At 40.8% G+C, this 18394-nt stretch overlaps 1 protein-coding gene across 3 annotated transcripts in view; it reads right to left on the reverse strand.

The window, feature by feature from the left end:
- Positions 1-6635: 6635 nt before the first annotated feature.
- The window catches only part of DOT1L (DOT1 like histone lysine methyltransferase), a 226472-nt gene continuing 214713 nt past the window's right edge, over positions 6636-18394 (reverse strand). For 2 of the 3 annotated variants that reach the window (XM_073596474.1, XM_073596466.1), the window contains 4 exons: positions 17716-17921; positions 15101-15171; positions 14334-14978; positions 6636-8249 (listed from right to left, as the gene is read on the reverse strand). In XM_073596474.1, coding sequence (XP_073452575.1) covers positions 8242-8249; positions 14334-14978; positions 15101-15171; positions 17716-17921 — 930 coding nt within the window. In that variant the 3' untranslated portion in view covers positions 6636-8241. The remainder of the gene's footprint in view (positions 8250-14333; positions 14979-15100; positions 15172-17715; positions 17922-18394) is intronic. The other variant, XM_073596483.1, reaches the window with a different exon arrangement.

Here is an 18394-nt window from a genome sequence, read left to right on the forward strand (position 1 = left end):
ATTCCCCTCTGGGGGCACACCAGGCCCTTGGGACTGGTATGAATTTTAAGGGGAACCCCCTATGCCGAAAAAAACTGTTTTTTTCGGCATAGGGGGTTCCCCTTAAAATTCATACCAGACCCAAGGGCCTGGTGTGCCCCCAGAGGGGAATTCCCTCTCGCCGCAATAGGAAAATGTGTTTTTCCTATTGCAGCCAGCACGAGATGTACAGTACCCTGTCGCCAAGAACCAGCGCGATGGGTTCGCGCTGGAAACATTCTCGCGGCCGCGTACTGTAGTTTGTAAAAAAAGTCTGATGCTTTTGTGTACACACGATCGGACTTTGCTCCATTGGACTTTCGTTGCCGGAAAGTTTGTCCGTTCGCACAGCCAACAAAAGTCCGATGGAAACAGAAAAGGGGGGGAGTAAAAAAAAAAAAAAAAAAAAAAAAAAAAAAAAGCTAGCCGGTCAAACGTTATGCAGGCTCAAAATAACGTGCTTTTGAAACTCATATGAATGGTAGAGCTGCTAACCTCCCCGCAATGCTAGGAGAAAAAAAACAACTAGATTAGTAAGTAGAAGTAGCACAGATTACACTTGTTAGGCACACAGTTAACCCCTTGATTGCCCCTAGATGTTAACCCCTTTCCAGCCAGTGCCATTTGTAGTGTACCTGTACAGTATTATTACTGAGTACTGTAATAGTGTCACAAGCAACATCAGTTATTGGCCCTTCAAGCCAGTGTGCGTTAGCGCCAGATTGCCTGCCACCCTATCAGTCACACTAAGCTGCTGATCACTGCCATTACCGTGTAGCATCTACAGCTGTGCAAATTCCATTATTTATATTATATTATATATACACACACACACTATAGTTTGATGACGCTTTAACTCTCACACGAACCGATATACACTTTTTTTTTTTGCCAAAGACCAAAGTGCAGGGTAGTTATGCAAATGCAGACATCCAGCCTTTTGAACCTGAAGATGGAATGGGTGGCCCCATCAATAAGAGGGGACAGATTTGTGAACCTTGAAGTTAGGGACAAAATCGTCTTCCCTTGTATAATGTCTGACTAAGGAAGTCTAGCAGACAGAGCGAGTCTATCTGTTCTAAGAGGAAAACAGGTCTCCTTTTTCTCTTCCTGAAAATGCTACACAAACTCCCAAATTCCTGGCATGGAAGCATAATAGGCAAGTCTGCTGGACTCATCAGATAAGACATCCATGCCCCATTCACCTGTCTGGGCATCTTTCAATGAAGTAAGCTGGCTGGCCTCAAGATCTGTGTGCAAACACCATTTTGCAGCTGCTTTACTCAACAGGTGAAGAACCTAGTTAAATCCACCTGATTCAGCAACCAGGGGGTCAAAGCAGACTTGCTTCTTTTAGGTATGGGCATTCTGTCAAGTTTGCCAGACTGAATTAGTAAGCCTTTGTCCCAGGTCCCTGGATCTTGTCCCGTGCATCTTCACTCCATCACCTGGCCACAAAACCACCATATAACTTGTAATATTACAAAACAGGTTAATATTTTTAGAACTGTTTTATTTTATATTCTCACCCTGGTATTTGATGCCTTAAATGCTCGATTGTTTACATTATGAGTTAATTGCCAGACACCGCTGCCAACGGTGCTCTCCCCTAGCATAGCAACGACGATCGCACCTCTCATTTCAAAAGCCGCACATACACACTCTTTGCTTATTCCTGCAGCAGACAAGCTCCGCATTTCTAGGAACAGCAGAGTTCACACATTGCGCAGCTTTTCAAAAAAGGAAGCAAACTTGCTCATGTGATGCTAGGGCCAATGTCTGCCATATCCTGTGATTAACCAAGGCTGTATAATGCAAATAATGGAGTATTTGGGCCAGACTGCATAGGAGTACAGAAACTGCCTAAAAGTGTGGCATCTGCATTGAACCATATTTTAAGAAACTACACAGTGCACTTAAAACTACTTGAGCCCCTTGTCTGCATGGGCCAGTTTCTGTAAAACAGTGAACTTAGCCTTTAAAGCAGTGGTCATCAACCCTGTCCTCAGGGCCCACTAACAGGCCAGGTTTGCAAGATAACTGAAATACATCACAGATGATATCATTTGCTGCTCAGTGATTGCAGTATTTTAGTCTGCATCTCCCTAAGGTAATACATAAAACCTGGCCTGTTAGTGGGCCCTGAGGACAGGGTTGATGACCACCGCTTTAAAGGATCTCTCCTTCCACCGGTCTGTGGAGCTTCATTCTCTCTAACTACTGTTGGCAAGAGCATTTGTGTCACCAGCTCATGATCTAAAAAAGAGAAAAATAGTACATTAAACTTAAGACCAAAGCAGAAAGGAAACCACCTTTTTAAGAGTTCAGAGAGTTGTTGCCGCAATATGTGGTTAGCGCATCCATTTCCAATGCTAAATAAAGCATCTTAAAAGACAACTGGGGGGATGGGGGAGGTGTTGAAAGCTCGCATACGTATATAAAGAAAAGTACAGCACAAGAGTAAAAGGTACCATCGTACTTAAAAATGCTCAACTGTCCCGGCCTTTGCACAGGAGATTTTCTTTAATTCTGCTTGCTAGATCTAGCATAAAGTCAAGGTCAAACAAATAAAAAAACAAAAAGAAGCAGACATTTATTGAAGTTTTTTTTTTTTTTACTTTTAATATCACTTTTCAAAGTGTTGAAAGCAACGATCCACAAAAATGAAGGTAAAACAGTGTTGATAGAAGATGGTAACGTTTTACAAGGCATAAGGGCAAGTATCAAAATAATTACTATGCAAGAAAGAATTTGAAGTGTTTTTACAAACATCTGTTTTATTCTAATGTCCTCCTAAGGCAAGACGAAAAATAGACCAAATTGAGTTCTATTATACAAACTGCCAAGCACCCATATTTATATATTTATATAGAGATTTATATTATTCAATCCACACACTCATTGTTGAACAGTTTTAGAATGTCATTTCGAGCAGGTTATTAAGGCCAGTAACATAGTTATACTCTCTTAGCACAGTGAGCTTTGGAATGCAGAAATCTGGCTAGCTTATGAAGGTTGAACCCGTATGCTAAATATTTTCAGGAAAGGAAAAAAAAAAAATAAATCAACGCCAACCCCCTGGTCTTGTGCAAGGAAGCAAACTCTGACCTTGTGTCATGAGGGATCTTTTTTGTTTTATATGCATGATATTTTTTCATTTCTCACAACAGCCCATTTACAGGCGATTCCCATGGCTGATCCCAACTCACTCCATATGACGCCAACTGCACAGCAGAATAGAACAGTGCAATCTTTTTTTTATATTTCGGGTGGAACTTTCAGCTGTATAAAGAACTAAGTCAGTGGGTCAGTCGCAAAGTGGCAATGGACCCGATTTAATAAAATGTAAACCAATATTTTAAATACTTTGCCTGTTTGGATGGCCGAAGACCCTTGCCCGTGACAAGATATCTAAAGTGAATTTAGGTTCACTTCATCTAGTCTCATTCAGTTCACCCTCCTCAACTAATTTCCCTCCACTTCACACATTCGCAAATGAGACTGTATAAGAAAAAGGATACGGGTACACAGTGGAGTACACGGTTCTTTGACTCCACATGGGGGTATTGGTGTGGTAGTGTGCTCACCAGAATTTTGAGAAATTGACAAGATAAACTCATGCATCAGTGGTAGCGCAAACAGCAAATGCATTGTGCAAACTGCAGTCACACGGCAGGCAGATTTTTAAAACCACACCTGCCAATAGTTTTCTGACTGCTTCCTATGGATTACTGTTCTTAGCATTTAACAGTTCTTTGTGGTCCCTTAACTAAACAAGCTAAATCATCATTTCAATTCCTGTGCCTAACCAGCTTGTTAAATCTGAACAGAGATTTCTTTCATGAACAGTTCTGACTAGTGTTTAAAGCGGAGTTTGGCATATACATATGTAGACCAGCCATATGCAGCATGAATCTCCAGATGCTGGGGAATTGTAAGCACTAGCATGTTAGGATTTTCACAACTGTTGGACGGTAATACATATATTTCCACTGCATATCTATCTCTTCCATGATGTCATGTAACGAACAATCAACTTCACTGATGTTAGTAAGATTTTCATTCCTACTAATACTTATCTGTACTGTGTGGCAGCAAAACGAAAGCTAAATTACAGGCATATATTTTAAAGCACCATCCTATTCGATAAAATACTATAGGAAATATTGCCTGCAAACACTTTCATTTAGGAAGAAGCACCTTCAAAGATAAGAATCTTGTTTAATATTAAAATTCATGCCATACATCTCTCTATCAGGCTGCATGATCAACATGCAAACATTTAAAAATGACTAAACTGTGCTGAGAAATGAAACAATAAAAACTGTTGCTTTCAATTAAAAATATGAAGAGGAAAATGTATGTTCCATTAGTCTTGTAAATATGACTTTGGGCGCTGAATAAAAAAATCATAAATGAATCAAAACCAAGAAGCAGGTTTGTAGAAAAACAACAAAGCAAGACTTAATGAAGGGTGAGATCCTAAAAAAAAAACATAAGCTGTAATTTGTCCTTTTTAGAAACTCCAGTTTAAGTCTCAAACAGCAGCACTGAAGGGAAATTTTGCAGGAAGGAACAAAGGGAAGCAAATGTAGTCAAGTTTGTAAATGTCGTCTCTAAACACACAGTTGTTTAATCTTAGCGTGCAAATACCAGCCTGAAGAAAATCATTTTCACCGTCCTATAAGCAATGTGGAAGCTTTCTAAAACCTGTTTAAATCTACAGCCAGAATTCCATCTGTGTGGTGTTGATGTACCAATGGTAAGTTGTTACACCACATCCCATCACAGCTCAAACCTCACCTGAGCCTTTCACGAACGTCACACATGATATGTTCCTTTTGTCTTGGCATATTTAATACTGACATTTAGAATTAATGAGGTGACATTGCACTAACACATGCATAGTTTGATACTGCAACACCCTAACCTAATGAGATTCTGACCCTAAAGTGTTAGATGGACGAGCAGATTTAGATTTAGATTTATTTTAAAAATAGAAAGCCTAAAAAAAAAACTGAATGCAGCCATCAAATCTATGAATTGGTAAGCTGCAATATAATAAAGGTTTGCTTTCGGGTTTAATACCACTGTAAACTTAATACAGTTAGGGCTCATTTAAACTAGCAGTTGGGGCAGTAAAACCATGCGGTTGAGCCATGCTTTTACTGCCTCCCAACCACTACCTCCTTTTGCTGCAGAGACATCGACCGGGGGGGGGGGGGGGGGGGGGTTTGGTGTAAACCCACCATGGCCACAAATCTTAACTTCATGACCACAGAATTATAGGCTCTGTGTATTTCAAGGTAATCCAATGTATGTGCTAGTGCCGGGTTCAAAGGATAAGGGCAGGCAGTGAAGAGGAGATAAAACACCCTCCTCACAACCTGAATGCATTTCCCTCTTCAAAGATCAGAAAGCAAGTGTAAACAAGCCCTAAGAGTCAATGACCCAAAACAAACATGCAGATTAGAAAGGCAGTGCTTTTGACCTGCATTCTTTTTCAAGGTCTGTGCCTTTAAATTAGGCAGATAAGCTTGACAGCTGCAATGGCATCTTCTATATTCTCCTAGTTCAGGTTTCCATTTTTTAAATTTCTTAGTGTTGCCAGACTAAGGCTTGCTTTAAAGTAAAAGCTTCCATTCTTTTTTACCTCCTTGGAAAAACTCACTCAATACTTACCTCTCCAGGACTAAGTTGGAAATATCAAGGACCAGTTCACATGGGGCAATAAGACCCCATACACACTACTAGATTTTCTGCAGAAAATCTAATAGTGTGTATGGGGTCTTAAATGCGTACCCCGCTTAAGGCTGTCTTTTACTGGCACAGGGATGCACAGGCATTACATGCATCCCCTTGTCTACTGGGACACGTGGCAGCACAGACACAGCTGTTGTGTCCAAATACAACATGCAGGTGCAGGTCCCTGAATGCACACAAGGTGAGCTGCACATATTTTAACACTGCGGCTGCGTATATGCAGCTGTGTCCCAATAAACTATGGGACGCTAGCAAGGGGATGCATGCAGCACCTGTGCATCCCCCGTGCTGGTAAAAAAACAGCCCTGCACGGGGCATGCAACTAATTGCCCCATGTGAATGGGGCCCTTATAGCTACTGAACAGTCTGCCTAGCCCTTAACTATTCCCTGTGGTTCCATTCACCAGCCCCTGTGTCACTACAGGACAAAGTAGTGATGTAAGGGCTGGTGTGAACACAGAGGGCAGCAGCAGATAAGTCATTTTACACCACTGGAAAAATGCAAAAACGCATGCTCAATTCCATCTGCATAGTACTGGAGAGGCAAGCACACAATTTCTTTCTGCAGGGAGCTTAAGGTAAAAAAACTAAACAAAAAAACCCCACAAATTATGCTGACAAGGGCTTTAAGAAAGCTGTTCAGTACTTGTTAAATCATCTGTAAAGGCTAGTTGAATCTACTACTTCTCAGACCAGCATTTACAAGGCAAGATTAGAACTGTGTGTTTAGGGATTAACCAGCTTTCAGACATTAAGAGCTACATAAAAAATAAGAAACAGATATAAGAAACGGCTAGAATATGTAAACCTGAAGTGCTAAACTTTACCAATAGCGGTGAAAAAATTATTTTAAATGGATAAGTGCACTTTAAAACAAACTGTGCGTATCCTTTTAGCCCCTTTCCACTGATCTAACATAATAACCAACCCTGAATCTGAAGGCCATGGCCTCTGATGTTTGAGGAAGCAGCCTTCGTATGAAAGCAAATATGTATCTTTGGAGAGGAAGGATGGGTAAATTTAGGTTAGGGCAGAGAGGACAAGAGCGCTTGGTCTTAAAGTACATCCTTCAAATCAGATGGTGAGAAGAAAAATTGGACAAGCTGTCAATTTGATCTGGTGGAAAAAAAAAAAAAAAAACGAGATACATTAAAAATAACTTAAAATGTTGATGGGAAGGGAAAAAGGTTTTCCAAAATAAGTAATAGCCTGTTACATATACATGTCCTAGGTTCACGGGGTCTGCATTATAGCCTGCTAAAACTGTAACCCTTTTTCTAGTATGTATTACTATTTATCAGAATTAAAAAGTGACTTCAAAGTCAAGCTCAGCTACAGTTCTCAGTTATGTGAATTACAAGACCTTGTTCTAAAGAGAGATTGTACATGTTTGGCCCCGATATAAGTTGAAATGAGATGTTTCAGATGCATGACAGCATAACCATACTTTGATATATGTTAATATCTATATACATATAAATATGTACCTATACACAAATGTAATATACACACATTTACAATATAAGCATATGTATGCAATTTAGCTTAAATTATGTTTGAAAGTAATCAAGTATTTGAAAAACAAAATCAGTCTTTAAATTCATAACTTACATAACCATTTTACATCTACAAACAACTCTAGGCCCAACAGTTACTGCGCCTTAATAACCTGTGGTTAAACCATTCCTACTGCTTCAATCACACACACACATAGCTGCCATATCATCTGGGAAATAGGGGAGACCAACAACAAAAATAGGGAGGAGCGTTCAATTCTCTGAGCAGACAGACCGATATCTGTCATCTTACTAGAAACAGAGGAGAATGTACTTTGGTAACATAGGTACAGAAGTCATTAATAAATTAAGCACACATTTCACCGACACAATGGACCTAGACGTTCCAGTGTGTTCTGTTCAAAAAGCACCGCAACTTAACAGCACCAATTGACTGAGGCACAATCTTGTACGCATAGCACCAGTTGAATCTGCATTGAGGCATATTGACAGAAATCCTGTCATATCCCTCATGTCAATCTCAAATCCAAGTGCCAATCCAATTTTCTGCTCATCTGTTGAGCTACGTCCTCCACAAAATTTGAAAAAACCCAAACTTACAAAAAAAAAAAAAAAATACAAAAAAAAATTACAAACTTTTAATATAAATAAGAGTACAGTTGTTTTTCCCGATCTTGTTGCAAGGATCTCATTCACAGTGGAAAATGGGTAGGTGTGTCCTAGCGCAGAAATTGGTAAAAAGATGAAGTGATTTTTAGCTTGAACCAGTGGTAGCTACAAAAGGAAGAATTGAGGGAAAAATTGCCCTCAACTTGTGTTGAGCACCTTTTTTTGTGATGGAAGGTAGACAAAAGAAAAAAAAAATACATTAAAAAAATAGAAAACAAAAATTAGAATATAGCAGGTCTGTCTTTGCATAGGTGAATTCAAGTGAGGTAGATAATTAAATACCTGCAGAGAAGAGAAAAGGATTAGTAAAGAACATAGTCTTGTGCAACTGCATTTAGCCACATCTCACCACCAGCTTGTTTTAAAACAATAGATGAAAAAATACTACACACCAAAAAAAAAAAAAAAAAAAAAAAAAAAAAAAAAAAAAAAAAAGATATAAAACGATGGTTACAAAGGACAGCACAAGACCTTTTGAATCTGTGCTCCTAAATGTTGCATAGGTCAGTAACCTCATTCTTCTCCACAGAAGATAAGCAATATAGCTTGCTAGTTAACTAGCCAACCTCAGATCTGTGACTGAGAAATAAGGGTGTGAGCACACTGGTGTTGGCATCCCTCTACTCTTCCCTCCCTATAAAGCATGTTCATTCAGCAAAAATGGATTGTCAAGCTTGTACAGTGTTTAAGGACCTGTTTAGACTTCGATTGCGGACCCGCCCTCTCACAGCCTAAGGTCTGTTATGCAGGGGAAATGGTAGGTTTGATATCAAGGCATATTCAGGGAGTTAAAATATTACTAAACCCAGGACCCTGCATTCACTATATCTGGTCTCCCAGAGTACACAGAACATGGAAATGCAATTATTTTAGGAAATATAAACTGCTAAATACCTTTTCTTAGCAGTTAGAGCAGTCTTATGACTTCTATCAGTGTTCAACCAAGAACTGGTTAAAGTATACAAACAAGCTACCAAATATAAACAAGAACAGGTAAACAGTAGCACTAAAGGTAAATAATTACCAGCAAAGATATTTTGAACACACCAAAAAGTGTTAATGTGTATAGTATATTAAGGTCCATAAAATGCACTCGATAGGGTCAAATCTATGGGTCGACAGTTGAGAACTTCATCCAACACCACGTTACCAAAACGAGACTCCATAAAGATTTGCCTCACACTCATGTTTTGGCAAGCAAGCAGTTAACCACCATAGGGTTCAGATGAATTCCGTCAGCGCACGTTCCCCAGCGGGTAATATAGGAGAAATAAGACTCCAAATAGTGTGATATCGTCAAATTAAAAACAGCATTTATTAAAAAAACATAGCCCGATGGATGTACTCACAAACAGGCAAGGTAAAATCACGTTCAAATAATGGAGATGCCAAAGATACCTCATCACGGCAGACATAAGGTGTAGGTCATTCTTCCCCTGATCCGATAGTTCAAAACACTTGGATTGTCACTTCCGGTTGCTGAACAGCCACAGTCCGACGCGTTTCATCATACCGACTTCGCCCTGGGATTTGGAGTCTTATTTCTCCTATATTACCCACTGGGGAATGTGCACCGACGTAATTCATCTGAACCCTATGGTGGTTTTGGTCACATGGTGTGGTGTTGGATGAAGTTATCAACTGTCGACCCATAGATTTGACCCTATCAAGTGTGTTTTATGGACTTTAATATACTATACACATTAACACTTTTAGGTGTGTTAATTAAAAATATCTTGGCTGGTAATTATTTACCTTTAGCGCTACTGTTTACCTGTTATTTATATTTGGTAGCATGTTAGTATACTTTATCATTTTTAAGTGGCTGCTTATTCCAATAATACATCTTTGGATTGTTGTTTTTTCCGTGGCACAGTGTCTAGATCCCATTTTGGTGAGAGCTGTTTATGAGATCTTGAGGTTTTAAGCACTGGTTAAAGCTTGTAGTTTTTAGTTGTGCTATGACACTGCAGAGCCCTGACCCTCTATCTTGGTCAGTGCTGATTGCCCCTGTGCTGATCACATGCACTCTCCCGAGAGAGAGAGAGAAAAAAAAAACTCTAGCAATACACACCAAACTAAGCAATACACACCAAAAGTGCAGCCTGACTCCATAGGCTTTATGTTATCAGGAAATTAACAGGGGATAGTGGAAGGAAGGAAGAAATGGAGGATCTTTGCAGAGAATCAAACAGCCTTTTTACACAATGTGGAGGGTTAACCCCTTAGGTTCCACAGTGAGTATAACAAGTATGCTTTACTGCAAATAGACTGAGATTTTACTGTTGTGGGCTTAGTAACACTAAGTAAAAGACAATATATTTGCAATGTTTTTGTATGACGTCACCATATGACAAAATGAATCGGGAGGAGGGACGTGTTGACGTCACCACGCTGTTCGTAACACGGAGGACGGGCGGCCGGCTTTTTTATTCATGCAAGTTTTAACCGAATCTATGTAAGTGCATTACTTTTATACTTAATAAAGTGCAGGCAGTATTACACTATGGCCAGTTTTTCTTTTTGGGCCCTTTACTGAATGGGACGAGACCGGACTCTACAGTGGTTGATAGGTGTGTGAGACTCAGTGCAGCGATCCATCCTGTGGCCAATTCTCCATACAAGCATCTGTGCAAATACAAGGCCTTGGCTGGGCTATAGCCACACACCTGGTTTACTTGCTTTCTGGTAAGCAAGTTTTTCTTAAGGTGGCGGTGCACTTGTATGACGTGAACCACTGTGGTGTCACTGTGAGAGGGATTTTTATATATCATCCTCACATATGGAATTGAAATATTTATGCTAAACAATCAAGGATTTTGCATACTTCAATTGGGACCATTTAGTGCGGCTTTTCTAATTTAGATTTGTTATATTGCAGGCGGGGGTGGAGTATTCTTCAATATGTATGTGTGTTGGTTTTGTACTGAATATGAACCAGATGTCAAAACATCCCACTGTCACTGCCAGACATGGCACTGATGAGCACCAGAAAAAAAAATGTCCTCACAACAAGAAAATGAAACATTTAAAGGGTAAATATACTTTCTCAGAGTGTATGCATAACTTATTTGCCTACCAACCCCAGCTGAATACTTACAGGGTTCCAGTAGCTGTAGCCCACTGCAATGCTTACATTCAGTGCCTCTGGATCGTTTTCCCATGTTTCCACCTTTCATCTCCATAAACTTCTATGGAGCAGACTCCCAAGGCAGAAGACACCCAGAAAACAACCCCAATGAAGTTTAATGGGAAACTTCGGACAGGAATGGGAAGTAAAGCCAGGATGAGGGGTTGTAAACATGGTGGTAGACCACAGCTGAAAGAACCAGTAAAATAGGCAGTCTTGAGTGGGGGGAAAAGGTAGGCCAACATTCTTTTAAAAGTATACTTACCCTGAAAGATAGTATGGCAAACAAATACACACAAAACATTTCTGTACTTACCGTAAAACCTTTTCTTGGGTGTTCATTGAGGAACACAGCAATTCAGAAACAGGTTATACTGCGGACTCCAGAAAGTTGGGACACTAGCAAATAGAAAAATTGTAAGCCAGTTCCCTTATAACCCTTCCTCTACCCAGTATGTCTCCGTTATGCAAGAAAGAAATACACAGGACCAGCCAAAAACACAGAAGGGTGGGACCTGTCCCACACATCCCAGCCCTTGGGTCAGATATTCCTTCTACCTAGCATCAGCATTCCAACTATTAGGCCAAAATACTCTGTACAAGCTTAGATCCCTGTAACAAACCATCACAACTAAAAGCACAATGCTCCAGACACTTGCTTCGGCTGCATGATATGGGAACCTACACTAGCAGTGAAAGGATCCCTTTTGAAGGAAACCACTCCTTCTGACATTGTCTGACCGACTAAAGTTACCACCAACATAGTAAGGAGGACCACACTAATCAAGCAAAACTGGTATTTAAGAAAGGGACTCTGCGAAATCTTGAAAGGTGTGCACATCTTCAGCCCATTTAGTGGCATTTCTGTTAAGGTGGATTCACTTTTACATCAATTGGAAAAACAGACTGCCGATTTTCAAATTCTCTTTCCAAGTGGTAACACTCCCAGCCCAAGGGGGCCCAGAACCCTTCAGGATTTGGTGCAGAGACACACTGATTCCTTCAGCTGCCATCAAGCTCTTGCTGGGCTTCTCATATGTTCCTGCGCCTTTAAGGAGGAATGTGCTCCCTCAAGGCATACCTGCCCTTAATTTATTCAACTTGGAGACTAAAATTTGAGTTAGAACCACAACTTGAGAGGAGACTTGGCAAGGCAGTGTGGCTTTCACATATATTTGCAAACGTGTGCAACCAAAACCTGTTTTTAAGGTAAATTGTTAGTGTCTTTTTTTTTTTGGAGGCTAGCTGGTAAGTATGCTGGGAAAATTTTCTGCTGGTTTGTACTGTGCAATGCCCTACCATGTGTGGCTTACTTCAAAAGCTAGTTCTAAATTAGGTTGGTTGCCATTCTTGTATACCTTTAGGGTGTTTCCAGTCTGCACAGAGAAATGACTCAAACAGCGGGTGAAGCAAAAAGGTCTTTGCAGCTGGCGGAGCCCTAAAGACCCCAGACTTTGAACAGTGGGCTGATCCTCCCGATGCAGAGTGATACGCACTGCATCAATAATATTTAAACCTGAGTCAATGGCAGGAGTCTGCAGTGCCTCAAAAACAGTCTCTTTAGAAATAGACTGGTAGAACATGACTCAGAAGTGGTAACATGGGCCCCAACCCTGGTTTGATTTAAGAGCTTAGGGTGGTCAGGGACAGACTCGGGGCAGGGCACTGGTGTGCATAGAACCTCTGCAAGCGTGGTGCTCCAGCAGCTGAGCGGTGGTGGTTGGAAATTTGAAAAGTTGTCCTGTGTGCAAATAGTGAGGTAGCTCCTGATGCTTTACTGCACCAGTCTTACTAAAAGAGAACAGGGTCACACTTAGAGCTGGGCAATGGCTCTGGACAGCACCGCATTGCAGAGGCCAGCCCTACATGTTCAATCCAGCAGGGTATGGTCTCCAAAGCTAGTGGTAAGGAGTGGTTGATTTGGATAGCGGCTATGTACAGACCATTTCAAGCAGTAGTGTAGCAAAAATCTTGATTGAAACCATTGCAAGGGAAAAAAAAAGACTAAGCAATTGAAGGCTAGCAAAAAAAAATAAAAATTTTTTTTTTGAAAATAAGGAGACTAGTCTTCTAGAACGCTAACAAAAAACCGAGGCATGCAGGGTAGAAGTGGGGTTATGTCGGGGCTGACTCCAATCTGTTTGCCATGTCCAAATTTCCTGTAGGCAGCAGTATAAACTGACTTTCTGAATTTCTGTGTGCCTCAATGGACAAGAAAGAAATATAAAGCACCCTTATTTTAATAACACTATTGTCATCAGAGAGAGAAAAAGGCATAGTCCCACCTTTGTGACCATGTTTCATGTTACACCGTGGCAGAGGCACTCACAGAAATCAATAAGCACAAGTAAGATCACATCACTGCACTTGTAGTCTATTGATTACTTCCTATAGCTCTATAGCAGTGGGTCTGTATCTCTGTATGAATCTGATATAAGATGTAAACAATGCAGAATCTTGCATATTGCACCCATGATGCAGTCACAGAAGGTAGACTTTGCCTTTAAAAGGGCACATTTTTTCTGTTACTTGAATGTTCGTTCACATATATACAAAACATGATACCCCCCACTCCCAATCACTATGCAGTTTTGTGCATTTCCTAAGTCAACATTTATGTATAGTCACAGACAAAATTGCTTTCTTTTTATGAAAGTGTGAAAAGTACAATAGTCCATGGCAACCAATTTATATTTTCCATAGTCAAATGGGGATGTACAACACTTATGCATCTAAGGTGACTGCACTTTAAAAGTGTCATTCCAGGCAATAGCTTACTGCATATAATACATGTTTAGTACTTGACCTTTCAAAGGATTTGCAATTCTGTTAGGCCAGCCTTACAACTACCCAATGTACAGCTAGGGACATTTTTGAATGAGATTTAGTGCTTTGTGACCTGAGGTGATGCAGATTATGAATAGGCCAGCGGCAACTTGGGGAGCTACAAACATGAACCAGGAAACGGGTATGTCAGACTGGTTATGTAGTGTTGGTGTGTGAATCACAGTAATGGCTGGACAGGGCTGCAAGTCATTTGGGAGGTAAAATTGTAGGTGTGCATTTAAACTTTATATTTAGTCATTTGCATGAAGCTCCTCTTTAAGTAAAGTTACTAATTTCAACAATATTCAAAACTTACAACCCATCAAATACACAGTTCTACTTTCTTCATTGCATAAGCAGTACACTTATACTACATACTGCTGCTTAGCTGGGAAGTGTGGTTCACTCACCTCCTACTGTTCCACCGGTCACTCCAGGCGATGTGAAACTGGCCATGCCATGGGAATTAGCTAGACGGCCAACTGGGCCAGTCACATGTACAGGCATGGAGCTGAAGAGAGACTGCAGAACTGAATTGCTGGCCATTGAAGTTAGGCCACCCTGCAGTGTAAGCTGGGAGCCAGTTGTCAGGTTGCTCAAGAGATGGTGGTGTGTTTGGAGGGGTGTCGAGACAGGCCCCTTCCCATTCAGTAGGACCCCTGTTCCCTGTGACATGAATAAGTTGCTGCCTGCTCGTCCCTCCCCATCCCTTTCCCGACTGCGAGGTGCTTTGGAGCGATCAACTCTTGAGCTTGGACCCCTCTCCTCTCTCTTTCCACCATCAGATGCCAACTTTTTACTCAGGAACAAGTTTGCCTCTGGTACTCTGCCCACGTCTGCTCGGGTGTGTTCGCCAAGACTGCTAGCTGACCCTGGGCTCATACCCCCAGAACCTCGACGAGCCCCATCACCAGATGAATAATGGGTACTGCAGCGTGGGGATGATGCGGGGCTGTCAGGGGGCCGGCCGGGAGCTGCATCAGAGATCGGGGAGAAGGTGGATTTCCATTTGCCTACACTCTCGCAAGAGGATTTTCTGCTGGGGTACGGTAGACCTAAAGTGGTGGAGGGGAAAGCAAGGGTCAATAATGGGGGAAAATGGGTTTGGTAAAAGTCAGGAGGAAAAAAAAAAAAAGAGCCAATGAAGAAAATGGCAGGAAATTATTTTCAGACCTACCTCTTTCTCCTTCACTCCTGTGTGGGGAATCTTTGCTCTCAAAACATAAACTAGAGCTCTTCCTTTCTGCTCTGTTAGGAGAAAATATAAATAAAAAAGTCAAGAGGACTCTATCATACAATAAACAAACACAAAGTTATTTTTTTTAATGATACTTCAATTCACCAAAAGGTAGCAATAAAGAGACCCTGTCTCCACTAGTATCTGAGGTTCTCCGTGTTCAGGAAATGGATCCTCCTAGTAGAGTCGCCTGATCACCAAAAACTGTCACATGCACCAGGGCTCTTTTCTTGATAACTGTCTGAATAGTACATCTGTTTGTAAACAAACTTTGGTCTAGCAGGGAGCAGCATGGGCCCAATTTTTGAAAAACATTTTTTGCAGCGTACCACAATTTTAGTACATCTACATTTCATGATATTCACACATTCCAGCAGAAACAATGGCAGGCCGGGTGTTTTACAATTGTGTACATTTTCAACCCTGTGAAATCTAACTATATTTATTTAAAAAAGGGTGATGTGCAACCTCTGTATTCACAAAAATAAAGAGCTCCTATTCTGTATGGAGGTGTCAACAATGTGTTGCATATTGAAAATTAAAACAAGTCTCCAGTTTATGTGTCTGGTTGCTCAGGACACTGTAATATAGGTCCTTGAGAGCACAGAAATGAAACAATTCATTACAGTGCCTAAAATAGTGACTAATAAATGTTTAGAAATTTGAAAAAAAAAAAAGATACAGAAAGCCAAAGCTTACAGGTTGGGGGAGGTGTGCAGCTGCTCAAACAATACAGCTTTTTTGCAGACGATGGGAGACCTCAAAGCACAGCTGGTAATACTGTCAAGGATATAAAAAAAAGATAAAACTACCCAGGGATACTAGCTGTACAGCCGTGTGTCTGGTGTTGTAGAAATATACCATCTTTAGTTGCAGCAATGGACACATTTAAACCAGTTTTTTTAGTGTGGAGTTTTCAGAGAATCGTTGCCCAAATAAAAGCAGTTACAGCTAGATGGCTCAGTAAACTATACCAAGCAATGGAAAAACAAACCAAACACACAATATGCATTTAAGAGGAACAGCAAGTGAAAAGAATAGCTGCTGCATCAATTGTGCAAGATGAACACAATATACACCGATCAGCTAAAATGTATGACCACTGACAGGTTAAATAAATAACATTATCTTGTTACAATCAATGGCATCTGAAAGTCAGTGGGAAGTAAAGTAAACGTCTTGCCCCAAGGTTGATGTGTTGAAGGCAGAAAAAAAATGGGCATCATAGTTTGTTGTGTATGGGACTGCATAACTACAGACCAGTCAGGGTGCCCATCAGTGGCGGTGCATCCATAAGGGAGCACGGGCACCGCCCCCTCTAGCACCAATAGATAGAGTCATGCATTGCATGACTATCTATGGCCACTGCTGCACCCCCTATTCATGCTCCCAGCCCCTTTTCGGGTGCCTGAAGTACAGCAGCGGGGGGTGTTTTTGAAGCACCTGATTAGAGCCATAGGCTCTAATAGGCGTCAAAAAAGGTGATGGCCAGCATGGCACTCGCAGGTCACTCAGCTGTGTTAGAAAAGCAAATGAATATTCACTTTCCTAAAACTAAACCGTCTCTCCACCAATCAGGCGCTCGGATCTGTTACCCATCACCTAATTGGCTTAAATGACAGGCGCTGTAAATGGACACCTATCAGGTGTTCAATCCTAGCAGAGGACTGGAGAACACATCGAGGAGCTATCCCTTCAAGACAGGGCAAGTGCAGAAGGCAGGCGGGGGGCACAGTGGTGGCATTTAATGGGGCACAGTGAGGCTGCAAATAATGGGTTTTTCAGAATTTTTCAGTTTTTTGCGCCCACCAAACATTTTGAGCACCAGCCGCCACTGGTGCCCATGCTGATCCATACCCACAGTCAGAAGTGTCTACAAATCTGCATGTGAGCCTCAAAACTGCACTACAGAACAATGCAAGAAGGTGGCCTGGTCTGATAAATCACATTTCTTCTACATCATGTGAACGGCACCAGAATGCAGTATGGGAACAAGGCAAGGCAGTGTGATGCGGGTTCCTGAATATGTGGAAGTTATTTTGACACATACCACCTACCTAAACATTTTTGCTGACTCAGTACACCCCTTCAGGGAAACTGATTTACTGATGGCCCAAAGCTAATTTGCCATGGTCAAGCAGACATCTTCCTGCCTGTTTTATGGGAAACCTCTCCAACTCATGGACAGCCATATGAAAATCTAAAATGTAACTAAAGGCAAACTTTTTTTTTTTTTTTTTTTTTAATAGAGTTAGGGAGGATTCCTTTCACTTTCACTGTGGAGGATTACCCCTCTATTACTGTTCTGGTGTCAACCCAAAATTTGGGTATTTCTTTTACTTTCGATAACAGTAAACAAGACAAAATAGAGGGAATGAATCTCCCTAACAGGGACACAGATGGCAATAAAAACTGAGGGGTGTTCTAATCCCTCTCCTCTAAAAATCTCTAGGGTAGATCAAGAGCCCCACAGAAGATGAGTTATGAACTTGCAAATTCATGAACTAGGCAACCATTTTTAAATTATGTTCCTTTTTTCGGATGAAGACATTTACCTTGTACTGTGAACCTCCTCATCAGATTCCATCTCATCTTCTGTTGTGAGAGGTGAGTAATGAACCCCATTAGATGGCAGTAAGGGTTTCTCTTTTTTTAAAACTGGTGGCAATTCATGATCATGGTATGGGGCAGGGGAACTTTTCAGCGAGTTTTCTGGAGATGAAATAGCAGTGATCTCCAAAGGTTGATTAATGTTATTTACCTAGAAAATAAGCAATATTCAATGACAGATTATCTAAGCGTTAAACATAATAAATTATTGCCCATATACAAAAATGCAAATTATGTTTATCTGTGTTTAATGTTAATATGTTTTAGCTTTTATCTGCTAAATCACCATATTCTAAAATATTTGACACATTTTTTTGTACTCGCTGTAAAATTATTTTATTGGAGTCAACTGAGGGACACAGGAAGTCTAGTGCTGTTAGGTTATACTGCCACCTACAGGTGGATTGGACACTTGCAAACAAAAATAAACATTGTAGGCCAGTCCAGGATAATCCTGCCTACTCCCAAGCATGCCTGTTTTGAACAAAGTAGTACAAAGAACATGATCAATAAGCAAAAAAGGATGGGACCTGTGTCCCTCAATGGACTCCAAGAAAAGGATTTGACGGTGAGTACAATAAAGGCCTATTTCCATTCTTGTTTATTGAGGAACAAAGGAAGTCT

The sequence above is a fragment of the Aquarana catesbeiana genome, linkage group LG01 (assembly GCF_042186555.1).
Source record: "Aquarana catesbeiana isolate 2022-GZ linkage group LG01, ASM4218655v1, whole genome shotgun sequence".
NCBI lineage: Eukaryota > Metazoa > Chordata > Amphibia > Anura > Ranidae > Aquarana > Aquarana catesbeiana.